The sequence below is a fragment of the Halichoerus grypus genome, chromosome 7, assembly GCF_964656455.1.
Source record: "Halichoerus grypus chromosome 7, mHalGry1.hap1.1, whole genome shotgun sequence".
Taxonomy (NCBI): Eukaryota; Metazoa; Chordata; class Mammalia; order Carnivora; family Phocidae; genus Halichoerus; species Halichoerus grypus.
This window is the reverse complement of record NC_135718.1, coordinates 33779359-33794359: the sequence shown is the minus strand read 5'-3', so window position 1 is coordinate 33794359 and position 15001 is coordinate 33779359. Positions and strand designations below refer to the sequence as shown.

The 15001-nt window shown below is 34.8% G+C and overlaps 1 protein-coding gene across 2 annotated transcripts in view; it reads left to right on the top strand.

Moving 5' to 3' along the window:
* Positions 1 to 15001, top strand: part of EXOC6 (exocyst complex component 6) — a 211605-nt gene that overhangs the window by 93465 nt on the left and 103139 nt on the right. For both annotated transcript variants that reach the window (XM_078077357.1, XM_078077356.1), the window contains exons 15-17: positions 3506 to 3615; positions 8250 to 8361; positions 9340 to 9474. In XM_078077357.1, coding sequence (XP_077933483.1) covers positions 3506 to 3615; positions 8250 to 8361; positions 9340 to 9474 — 357 coding nt within the window. The remainder of the gene's footprint in view (positions 1 to 3505; positions 3616 to 8249; positions 8362 to 9339; positions 9475 to 15001) is intronic.

Genomic DNA, 15001 nt, shown 5'->3' with positions numbered 1-15001 from the left:
AGTTGTCTTCTAATACACACAAAAGACCAGAATATTCTACATGTCGTAGCTTGGTTTCATTTGTTTTAGTTACTGGTAGTAAGTTTGTTCAGGCTATAGCGTCTCTGTAAAGAACACTGGATTTGATCCAGGTTCACATGCCAGCTGCCTGTGGCTTATGGTGGGCAGATAACTTACCCTATTTGGGCATTTATGCCACATCTGTCAAATGAGAAGGTTGAACTAAATAATCTCTAATGTCCTTTCTAATTACATTAATTTTATTCTAAACAGGTTTATAGTTAAAAGGAGGTTTGACTTTGCTTATAGGGTGCTTCCCAAATATGTAGTACCTCTTAGGATTAAGCTTGTTAGGAGTCGTATTCATTGGTTCATATATTATTAAAAAGAAGAACTAATGTTGAAGTAAAAGCTACATGGAAAATTTAAATGTGCAAACTTAAAGAGAAATCTCATTAAGTTATTTAGTATCATTTAGTATCATTGGATATACTCCATATTTTTCCTAATTTGAATATAATTTTCAATTAAAACTATTAGAAAAGATGTAAAACTCTCAAATAACTATATTTTCAGTGTAGATTATATGTGAACAAGTAGTAAGACTGAATATATATGCAAAGATCTGTCTTTTTGCAGATAACTGTGCTACTTTGATTAGAACCTTTTGGCTAAAACAAGAACATATTCATATTGTCTTTAATGTCATTAAAATAAATTCTTAAAGCTCAAATGTCTTTCGAATAGTATTGGGTTCATTATTCCCTAGACCATAAATTGGAGGTGAGTTAGCACTTGCATTATTATCAGGTGATTTTAAAGAATAGCAACTTTTTGGTTGGTTTTTGTAGTACTCCTGATTGAGTCACTAAATTTGGAAAGGTTGGACCTACCAGTTCTGGAGAGACACTGCTGTATATGGATGTTTTCATTACCAGCCAGTTGTAAGTTTCTTTTGCTGGAGATACCTAAGAATACCTTTGTTCATTCAGATATTTATCATTCACCTGCTATATAGTAGACACTGTGCTATTTGGTGGTTTTTATTTTTCTGCTGTCAAGGAGCTTATAGTTATGTGAGGGATAAACAGGACATTACAATTCACAGAATTTGGCACTCCTTAAGATAGAGGAAGCAGCATGTAGAAAGGCTCTAATTCTGTAGTATAAAGTGCAAGGTTGATAAAGTACAAGAAATGAAGATCAAGAAATGAAGATGAAGTAGAAGGGCCAGACTATAATGGACCTTGTAAACAGTGTTAGAGAGTTCAGCCTTTATCCTGAGGACTACTGAGAAGTCACAACGGGTTTTAAGCAGTAAAACCATAATCAGATTTGTGCTTTAGGAAGATCTCTCGGGGGTGCCCGAGTGGCTCAGTCAGTTAAGCATCCAACTCTTGATTTCATCTCAGGTCATGATCTCGGGGTCATGAGATCGAGCCCTGGGATGGGCTCTGGCTGAGCATGGAGACTGCTTAAGATTCTCTCTCAGCCCCCTCTGTCCCACTCATGCTCTCTTTCTCTCTAAAAAAAAGAAAGAAAGAAAAGGAAGGGAGGGAGAAAGCAAAGAAGGAAAGAAGGAAGAAAGGAAGGAAGGAAGGAGAGAGAGGGAAGGCGGGAGGGAAGATGATAGATAGATACATAGATAGATAGATAGATAGATAGATAGATAGATAGATCGGGTCGATCTCCCTGGCTAATGTGTGGAGAATGGATTGGAGACTAGTGGCTGGGAGACCAGCTAGGGGATTGTTGCAGTTAATTTGGTAAGAGAGATTGCTGACCTGAGTGGGAGTTACTGCCGTGGAATTTGATTTAAGAGATGTTTAGGAGGAGAGAACAACAGGAGTTGGTGATTATTTGCATGTGAGTGATGATGAGGATAGAGGGGTCAAGTATGATAGCCAAGTTTCAGCCTTAAAGATGGTAGCATTCATTAAGATAGGAACCACAGGAAGAGCAGATTTAGAAGGAAAGGATAATTTCACTGTTAGATCTACTGAGTATGTCCCAAATGTCACAGCCAAATGGAAGTGTCCAAGTGGTAGTTAGATATATGGATTTGGACTTCAGGAGAGTTAGCCTGGAGTTGTAGATTTGGGAGATAATAGTACTTGCAAGGTGACTGAAGTCATGAGATTAGATGAGATCATCCAAGGACAGTATGTGTGGTAAGAAGAGAAGACATGGGATAGAACCCTAAGGCATAGCAGTAATTTTAAGAGATAGCTAGAGGAAGAGATACAGAGAAGCTAGAGAAATAAGAGGAAAATCCGTTTGCGACATGGATGCCAAAGAAGGAGAGATCATTTAAGAAGCAGGAGGGAGCTAACTCTGTCAGATACTTTAGATAAATCAGCTAACAAGAGAGCTGGAGAAGTCCATTGGATTTAACCTCTACAAGGTCATTAGACATGGTGAGTGAGGGTACTTGCACTGGTTTAACTAGGTTGCAACAAATGTGAAGATAGAAGTATAGATTAGAATTCATTAAGTATAAATAGGGGCTTTTGGTAAAAATCTTGGAGAGAATTTACCTTTTAGAGACTGAGAATTTGCTAATAGATGTTGGCCGATAAAAGCAGTTTAGCCAAAAGGCACTTTACTGCACTGCTGTAAGGTACTGTAGGAGTGGGGCGCCTGGGTGGTTCAGTCGTTAAGCGTCTGCCTTAGGCTCAGGTTATGATCCCAGGGTCCTGGGATCGAGCCCTACATCGGGCTCCCTGCTCCACGGGAAACCTGCTTCTCCCTCTCCCACTCCTCCTGCTTGTGTTCCCTCTCTCACTGTGTCTCTCTCTGTCAAATAAATAAAATCTTAAAAAAAAAAGGTACTGTAGGAGTTAACGGAATAAAATGGATATCTTGTTGAATTGGTGTCAAGCCTTCACCGAAGGGGAATCTTTAGAATTAATTGATGATACTAAGCTAGGAAGATGGCCCATAACTTTCATGGCCAACCTAACTCTTGTATTATGAATGCAAGTCAACAGACAGCTAGGCATCTTTTGCAGGAATCTTATCATCAGAACATACAATGGTATTGATATATGCTTTCTCTGCTTCTTAGAAGTTTGATTATATGATATAAGAGACAGGTCAATTGTCACTTTATTTTCTTCAGAAGTATTTTGGTTTGGGGCGCCTGGGTGGCTCAGTCGGTTAAGTGTCTGCGTTCAGCTCAGGTCATGATCCAGGTCCTGGGATCAAGTCCCACGTCGGGCTCCCTGCTCAGCGAGTCTGCTTCTCTCTCTTCCTCTCCCTTTGCCCTTCCGTCCCACTCGTTCTCTCTCTCTCTCAAATAAGTAAATAAAATCTTAGAAAAAAGAGAAATATTTTGGTTTTCTTTAAAATCCTAAGCATAACAGAGAAATGTAATAGTAGACTTTGAGATGCTGTTATTTCCTATTCAAATGTATAAGCAATTTAATTTTTATATTTTTAGGTGATTAGAATATCTTTTTCTAAAATTTCAAAAGCAATATTAACTTTGTTTTTCTTTCTACAGCAATCTTTCCCAAAGAAATTTCCCATGTCTCAGTCAGTGCCTCATATTTACATTCAAGTTAAAGAATTTATTTATGCTAGCCTTAAATTTTCAGAGTCACTTCACCGGAGGTAAGTTTACTAACAAGAAATATATCTTTATCATAGCTATTTTTATGAAACATTAACACTTGATTTTCAGGCCATGATTCTTTAATGGATTATTATCTCATTGGAAAGGCTTACATATTTTAGCAACATTGAGGTTAAGTTGCTGTAAATTTGATGTTATATATTTTTTTTACTTTCTATAATGTACATCTTCAAACTTACATAAAAATAGATTGGAAACTCCTGTGTTCAATAATAAACGTTTTGCCATATTTTCTTAATTATTTTTGCTGAAGTATTTTATTTTTTAAAAAGATTTTATTTATTTGAGAGAGAAAAAGAGAGAGAGAGAGCGCACACGTACCCAAGGGGTGGCCGGGGGGAATCTCAAGCAGACTCTGTATTCAGCGTGGAGCCCCACATGGGGCCCATCTCATGACCCTAAGATCATGACCTGAGCTGAAATCAAGAGTTGCACGTAACCGACTGAGCCATCCAGGCACCCCTTCGCTAAGTATTTGAAAAAGCAGATTCCAGAAATAATGACATATTACCCCTAGAAACAGTATATGTTTCTCAAAAAATAAAGGCATTTCATTATTTAACCATCACACTTAACAAAATTAATACTATTCCATAATATCAATTCCCTAGTGCATATCACTATTTTCTTGATTGTCCCCAAGATGTCTTTTTACCATTGGTATGTTTGTTTGCTAATAAGAGTTTGCTGCTGTTATGCTTTTTAGAATTTTTTTATTAAGTTTTTAATTTTAATTCCAGTATAGTTAATATATGGTGTTATATTAGTTTCAGGCTTTCAGTGTAGTGATTCAGCAGTTCTATACATTACTCAGTGCTCATTATAAGTGTACTCTTTAATCCCCTTCACCTATTTCACCCATCCCCCCTTTGATAACCATCAGTTTGTTCTCTTTTTTTCCTTTGCTTGTTTGTTTTGTTTCTTAAATCCCACATATGAGTGAAATCATATGGTATTTGTCTGTCTTTGACTGACTTATTTCACTTAGCATTAAACTCTTTAGCTCCATCCATGTTGTTGCAAATGGCAAGATTTCATTCTTTTTTATTGCTGAATAATATATGTATGTGTGTGTGTGTGTGTGTTTGTATATATATATAGCACTTCTTCTTTATCCATTTATCTATCACGGACACTTGGGCTGCTGTAGTTGGTATATTTGAATCAGGGTCCAAATTCATACGATGGTTGTAAGAATTAAATGAGGTAATGCAGGTGTATAAAGCACTCAGTATAGTAGTGCTTGGCCTATGGTAAGCACATAGTTACTTCAGAGAGGATGGGATACTACAATATTAGATGTGAGACTGGAGCTTGGAGTGTTTATATTTTATTTTGTAAGCATCAGGGAATTGTTGAAGAGTTTTTAAGTAAGGGATGACATTATTAGAGTTACATTCTAGAAAGTTTACTCTGACCTCCATGTAGATGATGGATTGGAGGGGGATAGAAAAAAATAGTCATGTTGAACTGGTGAAGACAGTGGTTCAAGAAGGGAGATGAAGAAAGACTGAAATAGGATCAGTGGTGATGAAGAGGAAGGAACATAAACAAGAAGTATTTAAGAGCCTGATATTACCCTGTACTTGTGAATAATTAGAAGATGAAGTTAAGGGAAGTTAACAATTTGCCCTACCTTTGGGTGGACTTGAATTTGTTTATATACTCTCAAATAGATTCTGGTTATAGTTAGTCATCTTTGAAAACAGTGATGCATGCATTCATCTGTTCTAAACATATGCATGTGAAAGGGAGAAACAAGAAGTATCTTTTTAACAGTCATCCTACAACTTGGCCTAAATGTTAATATTTGAGAGTTATTTTTGAAGCTGCAGTCTTGACTATAATATTGGTTTCCCTCATCTTTTACTTTAAATGTAGATTACTTTAACATTTTAAAAATTGGTAGTGTATACAATTTGCATGTCCTAACACGTACTTTTTATTACCTAATCTAAATGTTGATTATTGAAAAATAGGACTGATACCTAATTAAGATATTGTTAAACTGTAGAAAGTATAGAAACCTAGCAGTTTGGAATTAACTTTTGTTTTATTTACAGAGGAGAGACATTGGGTATCCAATTGTTACCTGATATTTTTATTGCATTTAGAACACCAAAGATGAAAGTCATTAGTCATAATATTAAGTATAATTTCCCTAAAGCCTCCCTAATGTCTTACTAGAACTAGAATTGGCACCTCAGTTCTGACTTGGTATGTGAACTCCTAGCCTTCTAGGAAGTCAGTGCTGTGGACTAATGCTACAGCAGAAAAGACTGTCAGTTTTTTTCCTCTGTCTTTGACACAAATATTTGTCACTTTTGTTAGTTCAATATCTAGTCATTCTAATGAACTGTCTATGATCATAAGTTACTCATTCAACAAGGCTTTTTATGTTTATGTTTTTTAAAATTATGCTTTACTAAATACATTGGCTATTTTCATTTTGTTAATAAGAGAATTGACAGTTCAGACTACAGAGACAGCACAGCATAGTTAATTTAAAAATAGGTAAATCTAAATTTATTCTAGATCATCAAGTTTCTGACATACATTTTTATTTTAAAAATTTGTATCTGTGAGCTGAAATTGAGCTATTAGAGTTCCTTTGTTTTTTTATTTGTCCTTAAAAAGTTATGGAAAAAAATCACTTTCTGGATTTAAAGCTCTTTTATTATGTTTAAACATATTTGGAGTTTGATTTTTAGAACCAGAAGATGCTTCAGAGCTTTTTAGTACAAATGTTCGGGTTTCTTTTTATATATGAATAAAAGTAGGGCTGGAGAATGAAATGACTTCATGAAGAGACTTCAAAGTCTCAACTATTTGGTCACAGAGGAAGCATCTGGATCTAATATGATCTATAAGAAATTTTCATTTTGCATAAGAGACTAAGCTATAAAATATTTTAAGAGGTTTATTATCATTAAGATTTAATTATGAAATGTTTTTTAAAATGTAGGAAGAGTACAGGTTATATGTAGGCTCAAAGGACAAGGAGTTAAGGAAAAAAATTGCTCAGTTGGGATAAAAACCTGATGGGGGAAATACTAGTCATTGTCAGGTAAATCTTGTTAGCACAAATAGGACATAGGTGCTGATAGTTTTCTTTATTTGCTTTTACTTATGCAAGAAAAAAGTATGCATTGACTCAGCATTCAAGAAAATTCAGGGAAATTAAACAGAAGGTATTATCTGTACTGGATAAGTTTTCATCTGAGAAGTATGCTATTCAGGGTGTCTTTAAGCATAATTTGAGTGTGTCAGAAAAGAAACCATAGGAGTAGGCAACCACCTCTCTTTTTAACAGGGTGAGTACACTGATTGTTCCAGGACACTGTTGATAGATTAGAATTTTCTGTCTCAGAATTTGATGTCAAGTAACCCTAAAACCCTACTGGTATGTCTGGTAAGTCTTGATTTTAGTTGTAAAGAATCAGAGAAATATTCTTTTAGGTATGTCAGAGTTAGGGTTAGCAGATACTGAAAAAAGTGCCTGCATTAAAATGGACAGCATTGGAGTAGTAGTGAGAAGTACCTGTGTTTTGTCAAATCTTGCTCTATTTGCAATTAAAAAATAAATATAAACTAGTAAATATCTGTGCTTCATAGATTATTAAGAGTAATGGTTTTTAAAAATTTTTTATTGTTATGTTAATCACCATACATTACATCATTAGTTTTTGATGTAGAGGAGTAATGTTTTTAATAAAGGAGAAAGGATGCTAAAATTTTAGTCTCTGTAGCAGCTGGAGTAATTCCACCCCGAGCCCCTAGGTACATTTGGCAATGTCTTTGGGCTGTCACAACTTAGGGGGAAGGGTGCTACTTGCATCTAGTGGGTAGAGGCCAGGAACGCTGCTAAACATCTTCAAAGCACAGGAGAGCCTCACAACAAAGAGTTATCTTGTCTGAAATGTTAATAGTGCTAAGACTGAGAAAACTTAGTCTAAGAACAGCTTAATCGTTTTGTAATGAAGCTATATATATTAATATATATATGAAGAAGTTGTTGTTTACTTAAATTGAAGTCCTCGTGGTTAGGAGAAGATAAAAAGTTTGTTAGTGCTAGCCTAGGCAATCTTTAGGATGTTAAGAAATATAGAGTTTTCTTTGCACCAAATTAAAACTAGTGTAAGGTAATTATGTTTGTTTCTTTGAATCTTTAAAAAAAAAATCTCAGTGGACATGGATAATTTAGTTATATTAAAGTTAAATCTAGTAATTAATCATATCTAGAAAGAGCTCACATTAATTTGCATTTAAAAAGAATTTTAGCTATAGTTGTATTTGAAGTGTCTTTGGAAGTGTCCCATAGTGGAGTCATAATTTAAGAATAATTTTATTTCCTTATACTAAGTACCCCATGGCTTTACTCTAATGGTGAATGGAATACATTTAAATTATGCCATAAATGAACATTCTACTTTGTTGAAAATGTCGCTTTTGTGACAGAATTGTATTTGGGGATTTAATAAATCTGGGTAATTTATTTAAAGATATAAAAGAATGAGGTCGGGCAAATTATTTTAGTACACTGTGTTAAATCATTTAGGAAGCTAACTGTACCTTTGTGGAAAGTGAAATAATAATCAACCTTTATTTTTAGCTCAACAGAAATAGATGATATGCTTAGAAAATCTACAAATCTGCTGCTGACCAGAACTTTGAGTAGCTGTTTACTGAACCTTATTAGAAAACCTCATATAGGTTTGACAGAGGTAGGTTAAAAAAAATACTTAATAGCTAAATCTTTCATTATATGAAAAAAACTGTATGAATTAAGTTATTGCTAAACATCATCCTGTAAAACTAGCTTTCTGTTTTATTTTTTTAATTTATTTTTATTTTTTAAAAGATTTTATTTATTTGAGAGAGAGAGAGTGAGAGAGAGAGTGCACGAGAGGGGGGAGGGTCAGAGGGAGAGCCACTCCCCACCGAGCAGGGAGCTCGATGTGGGACTTGATCCCAGGACTCCAGGATCATGACCTGAGCTGAAGGCAGTCGCTTAACCAACTGAGCCATCCAGGCACCCCATAATTTATTTTATTTTTAAAGATTTATTTATTTATTTTAGAGAGAGAGAGGGTTCAGGCGTGTTGGGGGAGGGGCCGAAGTAGAGGAAGACGGAGAGAGAATCTCCAGCAGACTCCCTGCTGAACAGAGAGCTCCACCCGGGGGCTTGATCTCACAACCCTGAGATCATGACCTGAGCCGAAATCAAGAGTCAGATTCTTAACCAACTGAGCCACCCAGGTGCCCCATCTGTTTTAAATTTATTAGTAGAAGTGGATTTATTTTGTCAGGGTAAATTCAAGCCATGTGAGGGGCAAGGGTTTACATGGAGAATAGTCGGTAGTTGAAGATGTTAGAGCATATATGTAGATTTATGATTGCCAGATTTTATATGAAAAGTGAAAATACTCATTTTTTTACTTGGTAAATGTATAAAATTTGGAAAAGTACTTTTAAGAGTTATTCTAAGTTAATTGGCAGTTAGATTCTTGATTTTTCTTTTAAAGGACAGCATTCATAGTATTTGCAGCAGGCTTTTGAAATCAGATAATCCCTTGTATCCTATAAAGCTATAATTATGCAGAAATGGTACAGTTGCTGAAAGTAATAATGCACTTTCAAAAATGAAATGATTTTGTGTACATGTAACCTGCATTTTAACAGATATATTTTGTATTTTCTAGCTAGTGCAGATCATCATAAACACAACACACTTGGAACAAGCTTGCAAATACCTTGAGGACTTTATAACTAACATTACAAACATTTCTCAAGAGACTGTTCATACCACAAGACTTTATGGACTTTCTACTTTTAAGGTATGTAAAAATCTGACCAAAAAGTTTTATTTCCATTACTGTAAGCAAACTTTTAAAAATTAAAGACAACTTTTATCATACATTTGATTCCATTATATTCTGAGCAGCTGAAAATTAGAGATAATCATTGTCAACAAGCAGATAAATGTCAGTTTCCTTTTGGCATTTTAAACATCTTCACTAAAATGGAGAAAAATATATTGATTTTCTACAGCTATATTACACTTTGTTCATGTTTTGAAGACTTACAGTATTGCTAAGTCAGCCTAACTGGATTTCCATTAATGTCTCACAGTTCCATAATTAATTCTATATGTAATGTGTATACATGTGTGTGTTTGGAAATTAAAAATGTAAGATGAAATAGATAAGTGTAAGACTAGCTTTATATCCTTTATTAACTCTGATCTGAAGAAAAATAAATATTACCTTATTGTATGTTACTGAAGTCCTGCTTTATTCTGAATGGAAAGATTTCTGTTTACATAATACTGTGTGATATCCCAAAAGATTAATTAATGGTTGTTTTAAGGAGAATGGAAGATTAAATAATTTCATTAATTTGTTTTATAAACTGTTTTATAATTTTATTGATTTGGGATCATGTAGATGAGACCCTCGCATAGTCTAGTAATATAAATCCCTTTTCATTGAGTAGTTTATTAAATTAATATAAACCACTTACTGATCTCTTATCTTTAAAATAGGCTGGCTAGTTTAATTTTTTTTAAAGATTTTATTTATTTGATAGAGAAAGCCTGAGCAGGGGGGGAGGGGCAGAGGAGAAGCAGGCTTCCCAACGAGCAGGGAACCTGAGCAGGGAGCCGAATGTGGGGCTCAGTCCCAGGACCCTGAGATCATGACCTGAGCTGAAGGCAGTTGCTAATCGACTGAGCCACCTAGGTGCCCCTAGGCTGGCTAGTTTAACCTCATAGCCCTTTCTAAGTTTTTTATTAAAGAGTTATCATGTTTTTACTCTTGATATACTATAAATTACCTACCTTGTCTCCTATAATTATAGTACAATCATTTACATTTAAAAAATTAAGTATACTTGTATTTAGAAATAACTAATGTTAACAGTAACCACACTTCGAAAGTGTGAAGTCCAGAAATGACTCTTAGCCCCTAAAATTATCTGGCTGGTCCCCAAATCTTATGTTTTTCTGGTGATTCTTGAGCTCATATAGTCATCCTAATACATAAGGCACAAATGCGGATGATATCTGAGTGAGCAGATAAAGTTTATTATTAAAACTGAGACAGAAACTTGACAAAGCAGGCATTCGTTTATTCAGATAGTATAGTATAGTAATTAAGGGCAATATACTCTGGAGTTAGACTATTGTGTGACTTTGGGCACATTCTTCAACTGTAATGTTTCCCAGGTTTTTTTCTATAAAATTTGAGTAGTAATGTATAACCTACGTCATACAATTATTATGAAGTTTAAAGGGGATACTTAGCATAGTTGTTGTACATCATCTATGCTCTGAGTGCTCTATTAGGTGCTGAGAATATAAAAATATATATCCCTGCCCTCGAGAAGCTCATAGGAGAAAAAACTGTAAAAAGACACTTGACAGTATGGTGTGATAAGTACTATAACATGGGAGGAAAGTCCACAAGTTTTTGTACACTTTTCTAATCCAATGACAAATTCTTTTCTTTTATATTAGAATTTACACAATCTTTCTTCTTTTTCATTATTTTCTGTCCATAATTATGTCCATGTGTTACTCATATACTGTCAAGAAGAGATTTACTAAAGACTGGAGTTGTAAGCATATTTAACTGTTAACATTAAATTTAACAAACTTACTCTGTACTCTCATTAAAACATGAATTGCCTTGACATCTGGTATATCTAGGGATTTTCAAGCAAATTTTCTTTTCATTTATAAGTCAAAGAACCAAGACACTGGAACATGATGTTTTTAGATTAAGGGATCTTGGAACTATACTTTCCCAAATCTGCCTGTTTGGAGGGAATGTTTAGTAATGTTAGCTCTGGTTCATCATTCCAGTGGTCCCTTAAGTTATAGATATTTAGTTGAAACTACAGTTGCTATAGAATACCCCTTGGGTTTTCTTGGAAATCAGGAAATCAAGTGCAGCCTGTACAAATAGTAGAGCATCCTTGTTTTTTGTTGTTTGTTTTGTTTTCACACAGAACTCAGGAAACCCCTTCTGTTTTATGATACAAGAACAAGAACTGTGCTCATTTCTACCTTTTGTCTGTTTCAAGAGGAATTTGTCTTAAACTGTGATATAAGGAAGCAATTCAACAGCGAGAATTATTAAATCAATATTGAAGTGAATTATTGAGTGAGATTGGGGGGATTTTCCATTCCTAGGGAATAGTCAGTCTATTACCTCTTTCACAGAGCTGATTAAAGTACAGTCTTGATTACCGACTTTAGCATGGATTGCTTATTTAACCTCCTAGCCTAATTCTTTTCAGTCCAGTGACCCTAGCAAACATATTCCTATTTAGTTGCCCAATGATTATGGAAATACGCATTTAACAGTTCTTTTAACCACACCTCCATTTGTTTCCCCTCCAAGAGCACAGATGCACACACAAAGTGCTTGATTTTTACCACATTTGCTTACTTTATGAAATATCATATAAACTCTCTTGTTAGCAGGCCTTTCATTTTGCTAAATCTGTGAGTGATACAAAAGAGGTTAAGTAACTAGTTCTACCCTCAAGCAGTACCTCAGCTTTTTGAAATTAACCTGGAACCACACTGAGAGCTACTTTAAGACTTCTGACTGAAAAGATTTGCATCAGAATGGAGGGGAAAAATGGGAATACCATTACCTTTTTAATCTGTAAAGTAGAGAAATGGCCTAGTTCTTTTTCTTTGGCATCAGAGCTCTTTAACTTTGCTCCAGGGAGTTTTTCCAACCTGCCACTCTAAAGAGGCCTGGCAGTGATTCCAACTGTAAGTGCCTAGATGGAATATGCTTCTCATTCTTTTTCTAATTTGCCTTTTAAAGTCTGTTGATGACTGTGTAGCAAAGTTTTTTTTAGAATTATGGTTAAAGTGACCGTGGTAAGTGGTTTTTGATCAAGAGCTTGAAATTCTCATCCTATAGAGCAAGGACATGGGACATGGACTTATACAAAATCTAAATTAAGTGTAACATGTATATATAAGCATGCACAATTTATAAATGCAAAAATTATAAATCTGTACAGCTCAATTAATTATTAAGAGGTAAATACAGACTTTTAGTTTCCATTCTGGTATGCAAAGAGCTTGGAAGTTGTCACTCTGTCCTGACAAATAAAAAACTGAGAAAACTGAAAAAATTAACAGCCTTTCTTTGATCTATCAGAGAAGTGAGATCACAGGGCAAACTGCTTGCCCCCAAATTGGAGAGAGACAGACTGAAAAATACAGAGAACCACAACTTAATGGAACAGAAACTTCTGCAGGAATCAGTATTGGAAAACCTGAACTGTAGTTGACAAATTGCTGGAGGCTCAGTGTGGACAAGTTAGGGAGTTAAAACTCAAGGGGGATCCAATCTAGGTGGGGCTCACACTTTTGTGAGTTGTCCGTCCTGGAGCTCTACCAGCTTCTTCCAGTGAAGACTGAGGAATAATCTTCTTGTGCTTCCAGTAGTGGGGAAGGAAAAGGAACCATTTTGAAATACACCAGAGCATTCTGTTCTTCAAGTAGTCTATTCTTCTTAACAAGACCTATCCTCAAAAGAAACTATGTACCAGTGCCTGAACTCTTGGGGTTTTATCAGAGCCTAACCAGATTGGGGGAAGGGAAATACGCAACTCCAGCTGCTATGGCCATCCTGTTCCACCAAAGGGGTGGAAATGAGAAGCACTTGTGAAGTTTATAGCCAAGGGGCAAAGCTTACTTAAAGACTGTGACCCAGTCAACTATACTTAAATAATAAAAATTTAAAAAACAAAACAAAACAAAAAACCTGTGACCTTAATCATGACTCTAGAGCACTTCCTCTCCCCTTACACCTTACCACCACATTACTAAAGTCTTATTTACTGCAGTTCCTTTCACCTAGTACATCATGTCTGGCTGTTAAGAAAAATTTCATGGAAGACTAAAAGGCAAAAAACACAGTTTGAAGAGTTAGAGTAAGTATTGGAACCAGATTCAGATATGTGAGGGATATTAGAATTATCAGATGGGGAATTTTTAAAAAATTATGATTAATATGCTAAGGACATAATGGATAATGTAGACAATATGAGAGAACAGGTGGGTAATGTAAGCAGAGAGATGGAAAGTCTAAGAAAGAATCAAAAGGCTAGAGATCAAAAGCAATATAACAGAAATGAAGAATGCCTTTGATGCACTCATTAGTATAGTAGACACAGCTGAGGAAAGAGTCTCTGAGCTTGGGGATATGTCAATAGAAACTTCCAAAACAGGCAAAGAGAAAAAAATTCTAAAAAAAAATTGAACAGAATATCCAAGAATTGTGGGACAACTACAAAAGGTAAACATATACAGAATGGGAATATGTTTAGGAGAAAAAAGAAAGGGACAGAAGCAATATTTGATGCAGTATTGACTGAGAATTTCCCCAAATTAATGTCAGACACTACTAAACCATGGATCCAGAAAGCTTAGAAAACAGCAAGCAGGATAGATACAAAATAATTACACCTAGGCATATCATATTCAAACTGCACAAAATTAAAGATAATCCTGAAAGAAGCCAGAAGGAAAAACACCTTACCTAGAGTTAACAAAAATAAGAATTATATCTGACTTCTCTTTGTAAAACATGCAAGCAAGAAGAGAATGGAGTGAAATATTTAAACTATTGAGAGAAAAACACCCACCAACCTAGAATTTTATATCCTGTGAAATTATCCTTCAAAAGTGAAGGAGAAAGGCTCTCTCAGACAAACAAAAATTAAGGACATTAGTGGTTAGTAGACCTGCCTTGTAAGAAGTGTTAAAATAACTTCTTCAGAGATAAAGAAAATGATCTAGGTCAGGAGCTCAGGTCTACATAAAGAAAGGCAGAGCATCAGAGAAAGTGTAAATGAAGGTAAAATGAAAACTTTTATTTTGTTTATTCTTAATTGCTCTCATAGGTAACAGTTTGTTCAAAATGATAATAATATATTCAATTATGTATGCTTTATGTGTATGCTTATGTATGTTTATGTATAAGAGAAATGAATGACAGCAATAATAGAAGGGGAGGGAGGAATTGGGATTATATTGTTATTATACTCTTACTACCCATGAAATGGTATAGTTTTATTTGAAAGTGGACTTCGCATAATTATAAATGTATATTGGAAACTCTAGGGCAACCACTAAAAAGTTAAAAAAAAAAGCATAACTGATATGCTAAGAAAGGAAATAAAATGGAATCATGCAAATATTCAGTATCACAAAAGGCAGAAAAAGAGTGAAACACAAAAGTAGGAACAAAGAACAAGTGCAACAAATAGAAAACAGTAACAAATATGGTAAATACTAATCCAGCTATATCAGTAATCACTTTAAACATCAAT